The 8,892-nt window shown below is 35.2% G+C and overlaps 2 protein-coding genes across 2 annotated transcripts; both read left to right on the forward strand.

Moving 5' to 3' along the window:
- The first annotated feature begins 207 nt into the window (after positions 1–207).
- LOC145670043 (uncharacterized) lies at positions 208–918 on the forward strand. Its single transcript, XM_081738389.1, has one exon. The coding sequence runs from the start codon at positions 208–210 to the stop codon at positions 916–918; it is 711 nt and encodes a 236-aa protein (XP_081594515.1).
- Positions 919–1,539: 621 nt separating this feature from the next.
- On the forward strand, positions 1,540–8,522 carry LOC145670044 (uncharacterized). The gene is made up of 2 exons (XM_081738390.1): positions 1,540–3,783; positions 8,508–8,522. Exons 1-2 carry the CDS (start codon positions 1,540–1,542, stop codon positions 8,520–8,522), a joined length of 2,259 nt encoding a protein of 752 aa, XP_081594516.1.
- The last annotated feature ends 370 nt before the right edge of the window (positions 8,523–8,892 follow it).

The raw sequence follows: 8,892 nt of genomic DNA on the forward strand, positions 1-8,892 counted from the left end.
CAGTGCTTTCTATATAGTGTTGTTGAGTAAGATGGCGGCGTAGTGAAAGTTTGATATCATCGTCTCCAGTAAAATCATATAATTTATATTCATATATTCGCATATAATGTAGCGTGAATACAATTAGTCAGTGTTTTAATCAAGAAGAAACACACAGAACATATAATCTTTGTAATTATAATCAGTTTAATAGAATTACTGTGCAAAATGGCTAACAACACTCGTTATAACAGCAGAAACAATGGACTGAAGTCACCGGCTGCAGCTTCAAGTAGGTCAGAAATTATGAAGGATATATGTGATGAAGTGAAACGTACTGTGCAGACACCTGAAGTCATGAAGCTAATCGTTGATTCAATAATTGAATCTGTAACGCGTGTTGTGATAGAACGTTTGGAAGAAACGCTAAATTTCAATAGTGAAGTGATTGAGGACTTACGGAAAGAGTTGGTACAAAGAGACAAGAAAATAAGTGATCTGCAGGAAAATATAGATGAGTTAGAACAATATCAGCGTAGAAACAGCTTAAGGATCTTCGGTGTACCTGAGAAGATAAATGAAAACACAGACAACCTTGCACTGGAAATCTTTGAAAAGAGACTGGGCGTAAATTTAAGTACAAGGGACATTTGCCGTTCTCATAGAGTAGGACAGAAGAAGCCTGGTAGTACACGGCCAATTATTGTTAAATTTGTTAGTTATCGCTCACGGGCTGAAGTGTTTAATCAGAAACGGAAGCTAAAGAACTCTGGAATTGTAATAAGAGAAGATTTATGTAGTTCACGATTGCAACTACTGCAAAAGGCACTTAAGAAGTTTGACCCTAAGAATGTGTATACAAGGGACGGAAAAATTGTTGTCATCATCAATGGCAAAAAGAACTACGTTACGAACGCTTCTCAATTACAGGAGCTGTAAAGTTTGCACTCTACAGTGTATGAATGATGACCTTGTGTGTAGTGCAAAAGTGTGTAACTTGCAGGTAGTGCAAAAGTGTATTTATGTTACAGTTATCTGTTCTGTTCTATGTTAGAAATATATTTTATACTTTAAAGGACAACTATGGTAAGTCGAAATCAATTTTGCTCTTTTGTTATCTGTGTACCGTGAGTCGACAAATTTATAATATATTAGTGGATATAGAAGTTGAACTTGTACAAGGGTACTTGTACCAATGTTGTAAGTTAGTTACTCATCACGTTACAAATCTCAACTGGACACGATGAAGTTAACAACTTAACAATACGATGAAAATGCTAAATTTTAAGCACTGTTTTATTAAGTGTGCGTTAAGTGATAAATACAAAAACGCCTATGTTAGAACTGCATTTATAAGGCAATTTTTTCCCATACTGTTATTTCTTCTTTACTGTAAGTTTAGTCATCTATGTTTTATGGTATTTTATTTTATGTTTATCGGTAGAAAAGGCAGTCATCATGTCATGTGTGTCAGTGTAGCCTTTCGGTTTCGTCAGGGCTCAATTACTGCTTTAATGGTGTTTTTTACATACATTTTAATTATAATCTTTGTATTTGAATATGGGTAGTACAAACATAAACAATGTGGGATTTCAGATCCTTACTCAATCTGCTGCTTCGTCAAATTTTAAGATTATGCATGCAAATGTCCGTTCTCTTTTTCCTAAAATTGACGAAGTACGGCTACTCGCTGTCTCCACAAAATGTTCCATTTTGATTATATCGGAAACATGGTTGGACGATTCTATAAGTACAAGGCAAATTGAGATTCCAGGATATTCAGTCATTCGCAGTGACAAAGGGAGGGGTGGAGGCATGCTGATTTACTACTTAAAACATATTAAAGTGAAAGTTGTTGACTTTCAATCTAACGATGTTTATCAAGATATAGAAATATTAAATCTTGTTGTTAATGTAAACCATTTGTCAATTGGTATTACTGCTGTATACAGATCTCCCAGCATACCATATAGAGAATTGTCAGCGATCGAAGATGCCGTATTGGAACTATATCCACAAGTCGACCAAATATTCGTTGTTGGTGATTTCAATTGCGATCAACTCTGTCCAGATAAACAAGAAACTATTTACTTGAAATCTATTATTAACATATTAGGTTTCACACAGTTAATAAATGAACCCACGAGAGTCACTGAAACTACCGAATCTTTGCTAGATTTAATTATTACTGACAACCCGGAACAGGTACACTCGTTTGGAGTTAGTCCACCCATTGGAACATCAGACCACAGCGTAATTCACGTCACTCTCAAGCTTCATACAATATCCAAAACTCCCAGTAGAGTAATTCAGTGTCGTACTTACGCTTCATTTAATACCGAATCGTTTTATCATGATGCACAAAATTACAACTGGGATGATATTATTCAAATGGAAACAATAGATAATAAAGTTGAATTTTTACAAAACTCTATACTTGACATTTTTGATAACCATGCACCGCTCAAAACGAAAAGGCTATCTAAGAACACTCTTCCCTTCATTTCAAGTAACACAAAACTTTTAATGAAGTTGCGTGACCGTGCTTACAGAAAATATAAAAGAACGAAGAATCAGTTGCATTGGGAGGATTACAGACGTTTGCGTAACTTCACAACTACTGTTGTGCGACAAGAAAAGACTGCGTATTTTTCTGATCGTATGAGATCTACTAATGATGTACGTAACATTTGGAAAACTTTGCGTGATCTTGGTGTAGGTAAAAGCGATTCATGCTTGATTCTTCCAGATGAGGTAAATGACATTGAAGCTATAAATTCACATTTCACAAGTGTCTATAAAATGTCTGAGACAAGCACTCAAGTACTTGATCAACAAACGCATTGGCTTTCATCGCGTAAACTAAATAGCAATATTGAAACGTTTAAGTTTCACACTGTAAACGAAACAGAAGTTAAAACTGCGATACACAGTATTAAATCAAACACATGTGCATTTGATGGAATAACAGGAAAAATGCTCCGACTGTCTGTTCCGTTTATTTTAACTCCACTTACTCACATAGTAAATTACTCATTAACTCAAGGTTGTTTTCCAGAACTGTGGAAGCGAGCGAAGGTGGTTCCACTGCCCAAGAAGACAGTTGTACAGTCGCTTGATGAGCTTCGTCCCATCAGTATACTTCCAATTATCTCCAAAGTACTAGAAAAGGTAGCATTTCAGCAATTAACAACTTTTATCAATAAAAATGAAATATTGCCTGTTACTCAATCCGGCTTCCGTAAAGAACATAGCACAACCACAGCCCTTTTAGAAATTACAGATTCAATTTTGAATTCAATAGAAAATTCAATGGTAACAGTTTTGGTCTTGTTGGATCTTTCGAAGGCTTTTGATCTAGTAAATCATGAACTCCTACTGGCCAAAATGAAATATTACAACTTCTCGGAATCAGTTATTAAATGGTTCCACAGCTATCTCTCTTGTAGACAGCAACAAGTAATATTAAGAGGAGAAAAGACTCAGGTATCTACCCCATCCTTGATAAAGGCAGGAGTTCCGCAAGGTTCAATATTAGGTCCCCTATTATTTTCACTCTTTTCAGCAGATCTTTCTACAGTCATAAAACATTCATCAGTTCACTTCTATGCGGATGATACCCAGATCTTCATCAGTAGTACGCCTGAAAATATTATGGACACAATAGAGTTACTTAATACGGATCTTTCAGCTGTTAGGAACTGGTGCCTTAAGAATGGTCTTTTACTTAATCCATTAAAATGTGTTTTCACTGTATTGGGAACATCACATCAGTTGAGCAAAATCAACCCTGATGACCTAAAAGTAACTGTAGCGAATTCCAGTATTCCATTTTCTCCCTTTGTAAAAGATCTAGGCTTAATAATAGACCAAGGGCTTAGCTGGAATAAACACATTTCTGAACAGTGTATTAAAGCTAAGCGCATCTTACGACAGCTTTATAAATTGAAAAGCTATTTATCGCAAGAAACAAGACTATATCTTGTTAACACTCTGATTTTGCCTCTGTTCGATTACTGCGATTCAATATATGGTAGCTCTCTCTCCACTCAAAATACTAGAGCAATTCAGAAAATACAGAATTACTCTATACGCTTCTCTCTCAATTACAGGAAGTCTCAGCATATTCTGCCGGTACTTAATGAAAACAATATCCTAACCATGTCCCGAAGACGATATCTCCGATACTGTTGTTTACTATACAAAATAAATTCACATAAAGCACCACCCTACTTGCATCATAAATTAACATGTAGATCAGAAATTCACCGTTACAATACCCGAGGAAGTAATAAGCTGAATATGCCCCGGCATTCTTTAAAAATTACAGAGAAGGCATTTTCAATCTCGGCAGTAAGAATCTGGAACTCCCTACCAAAGTCAATCACTGACAAACCGTATAATTTATTTAAATCATCACTCCAAACATTATTATTTAGAGATCAGAAACAAAGCATTGGCACACATGACAGGTTTACTACAGTTTGAAATTGGACTGAAATTGGACTAGCAGTATGAGTATAGTTTTTTTTTTTCATTTACATTTACTGAGTGTTTTATTTATCATTAGTATTATTGAATGTATCATGTTATGTTGTTATTTGTATCTTGTATCTTATTTGTGTCTTTATTTTTTTTTCTTTCTTTTCTTTGTAATGATGACAAGGGTTAGGTGGCAGAGCAGCCTCCGGCTGAACCTCGCCCGCTGAAATAAAGAAAAATTCAATTCAATTCAATATAGAGTTGACCATAATAATTAAGAAAATTGCTTCTACAGAAAATATCAAACCAAAAGCTAGGTGTAAAGCGAAAGGATATATAAAAGATCTTTTCAAGTTCAAAACAACTCGGACAGCACAAATGTTCCTTAAGATATTTCAAGTGACGACCTCTCTGTCAAACTATCTCCAAATAGAGGGTGCTGCTAGTCTAGTCCTATCGGATGGTGCAGACTACTCTGTTCCAAGTGAAACTGTAGAGGGATGATTTTGAATCCATTAAGAATGCAGCATTAAGCTTTGCAGAGTGGACCAATAAGAAATTTGAAGACTTACAACGTGATTTCTTTTTTTTTCTATTGACCTGGCGACAATTCACCTTCAGAGATGGACAAATATATTCCTGTGAATATGAAGATGAAGCTGCTTCTATCCAATGACCAGGTACTGCATCGACGCATTCAACACAATATTGGACATGGTAGTTTCGAGTATTTCTTCAAGATTCAAGAAGCAATGTACTTTATAGATTATTTGGATCCTAGACACTTCAACCAAGTAATAGAACTTCCAGACGTGCCTTTCGATAAACTTACATATTTTCTGAAAAACTTCAGTAAAGAAGTTTCCAAGGATACTATAATTGTATTCTCTTGGACTTTCGAAGGACGTGGATATCCTTGAAAGTCAGTCTTGATGACGAGCACAACCGAGAAAAAATGACTGTGCTGATGGTGCAAGTGATTCAGAATTAGGAGAAAATACATTTGTTTACAAGGAAAGTGAATGCAAAACGTGTTGCAAAATTGTCCAATGTGCTGTTTTTTAATTTTGCAGAATTGTAAATTTTGCAGTAATACTTATCCAGGTTTCCAGCATACAAATTTTTATTGACTTTGCCCGTAACTCAGGTAACATGTGAAAGAAATTTTTCAAAACTGAAATAAACTGAAATACATTAAAAATAGGCTAACGAGTAACCATGTCTCAGGAACATTTGAAAACATTTATGTTGATGTCTATTGAAAAAGATTTATTAAAAAATATTTCGAATGCAAAAGTGATAGATACAGTAGCATCAAAAACTAGTACACTAAAACATCTGCTAATTTTGTAATATAGTATACGTTCTCCTTGAACTTCATATAATATTTTGAACAATTCAGAATAATATACTGATGAAAGAATATCAGGTTTTAAATGTCAATTGTTAATACTATTGACTTGCTGTAGAAAGAAAACTGTGCAACTTGATTTGTGACATTGAGATGCTTGTGGCTCTTGTGGGAGAAAGCGCCCGCGCCCCTCTAATAATGCCTATCCATCTCTGGTCGAAAGCCTGAATAAAGTGTGATGGAAATCAGCAAATATTCAAATATTGCATATGCATAATTCTTGCTGGTCTTGGTCTGGCGAGAATCTTGCAGGCATGGTCTTAGTCTTAGCGTTAGTCTTAGTCTTGGTCTTGCATCGGTACTTTTCTCACCACCAATCTGTTCAACTTTTAACCTTATTTTGGCCGATATATATATACTTATATGCTGTCCTATTAAGTGGTACGTTTTGTCGCCTGTCATTATTTGATGGCTGATTGGAAGACTCTTCGCAACTAGCCCTCCAGTCAAGTAGTACGTTTTGTCGCTTGTCATTATTTAAAGTGTTTTTAGAAAACCCTTCACAAGCAGCCCTCAGGGTAAGTGGTACGTTTTGTCGGTGGTACGTTTTGTCGCTAGTACGTTTTGTCGCGTATTCGGAATTTATTTCCATTTCTTTACTTTATCTTCCAAATTCCAAATATTATTATTCTTTATTTTATTTTCATTTATTATTATTTACTTCTAGGTTTTAAATAATTTGGAAGTTTAAAAAATTAAATTTGTTGACAGTACTTTATACAACTAATAATATGATATTTTATGTTCCATTTTTATTTGCACTAAAAAGTAGCAATGTCCTAATTTACAAATGATCAAAAGGAACAGTTTCTAAAGTAATAAAGAAATTATGTAGAAATAGAGATAAAGTACTATCAATACACCCCGAACCATCGTTAGTAATAGACGTCGGTCTGTCTCCTGTCTCTCACCTGAATTTCTGAAGAGGTGCTCGGACTTCTCTAACATTTGAATTAACGGATGAAATTGCGAGAAATAGGTAGGAAGAAAAATCGTGTGTGGTAATATTAGATGCAAAATTATAAAACTAAGTGAGTGTCTTGAAAATATTGTGAACTTAAATATGTTTGCACAAATGTGTCTTCTGATACGTGGTGAGACATGTATTTTCTGAAATCGTGTGCCCAGTATAAAATAATCCTACTTCTGTGTATTTACTGCTTACGTGGAAACTTTAGTTACCTTAATATTTCTAGAGCGAAATCCAAATATGGTCGGGTCTGGACTTTTGAGTTTCGGGTAGAACAACGATGACTTTCGAAAATCTACTTATTGAGGCTTAACAACAATTGAAAATGTATTATTATGCATAAGTTGGTAGATACCCCAATGGGGTTCGGGGGTACCATGGGGAACCTAATTTATGAATTTTTAAATATTTTGAAACATTTGTCTACGAAATGTTTCAAATAACGTCACAAATACTAGATAATCGAAAACCACATCTCGCTACACCTCTTGGTTACCGAAATATGGGGAAATAAACAGTGATACCATAGATGTGTGGGTGGCCCAAAAATTACCTATTCGAGCGTACTTTTATTTATTTTTACAAAGCTCGATATGTTAGTCAGCCGCTTTGAAACTAATTGAGAGAATATTTAAAAAAAAGAAAGGTCTTCCACAAGTTATTCTTTAAATGCACAATAATCGACAATTTCTAAAGTGTCATTATTCATTACTGTGATTAATATTATTCTATTTATTTAATTATTTTGTAAATTTGTTATTAAATAATTTGATCAAACAATTTTCCAGACAGAATTTTAAGATGTTAATGTGCAAGGAATCAAACCTATTCTTACACCTTCGTTGTTTAAGAGTACTACAGGAAACTAGTACCTACCTACGTTACTCTTGTCAACTTAATTAATAAAATATGAAATACGGTGTACAGTATTTTAACTGAAAAATATAATATCCTGTTAGTTATACAAACATTCGTCAAACAGTGTTAAAAACAACGTTAAAACTAAAATTGATATACAAGTATACAGATCATGTCTTGTCCCCCCCCCCTCAACGTCCAAACGCCTCCACTCAGTGGCGTAGCAGCTGCCCCCGCAACCCCCGCATTGCGGGGGGGCCCGAGGTGTAGGGGGCCCCGAAGTCTTGCGATGAATAAAGATTTAAAGAAGTAAAACTTCAATCTTACTTCTATCGGCTTTACAACTAGGGCCCCTTCTCTATACTTTGCAGGGGGGCCCACAAAACCGTGCTACGCCACTGCCTCCACTGCATATGACTTATGGATCATGGTAAATTTGGCTATGGAAAATTTGTGCTGCCCCTTTTCCTTGATGCTCTAATCACGTGATTATTTTGTTCAACGATTAATTCAGACCTGACGCCATAGCTATAAAATCTGGCGTATTCTGGGTGTTTTGCAGTCGTTTCCTTTGAATACTTATCTTGCAAAATACAGCACAATTATATGCGACAATGTCCACGATTAAAAACGTGTGCCCATTCAAAGATAATCCTCTTCCTTCTGGGAATTTACTGGTTATGTAGCAAGTTTAATTACTTAAATATTTCCAGAGAGAAATCGAAATCTTTCACCACCTTTCTGTTGGTTTTAGTAGTAATTTCCTATACTCTTGATCTGTTCATTTAGTATAAAAATTGCCAATAGACGGCAGCGCATTAGAACCTTATATATTTTTAAGAGCAGCAATAAATTTTAGCCAATGGTTTTTAAGTCTCCTGCAGATTCGATTTTCTAGTTGAGTTTTGACTTAAGTGTTGTTCTTCAAAGGCACATAATTTGCTGTTCCTGTCTAGTGTAAACAATATATTCTAAACACTCATCAATCAAACATTGTCATATATTATAAGTACGATACACTACACCCAGGTACGGCGAACTGGCCACCTGGAATCTCTAACCAGGTAAAAAAAATAGGGTATCCGTTGCTGGCGGAGAAAAATAAGCAAGTCACTAGTATTTCCATCCCATTGGTTGAATCGCGAGCTTCTAAATACGGTTGGATTACTTGCCTTCTTGAGGTTCAAGGAAA

This window comes from Thermobia domestica, chromosome 14, assembly GCF_964235325.1.
Source record: "Thermobia domestica chromosome 14, izTheDome1.hap1.1, whole genome shotgun sequence".
NCBI lineage: Eukaryota > Metazoa > Arthropoda > Insecta > Zygentoma > Lepismatidae > Thermobia > Thermobia domestica.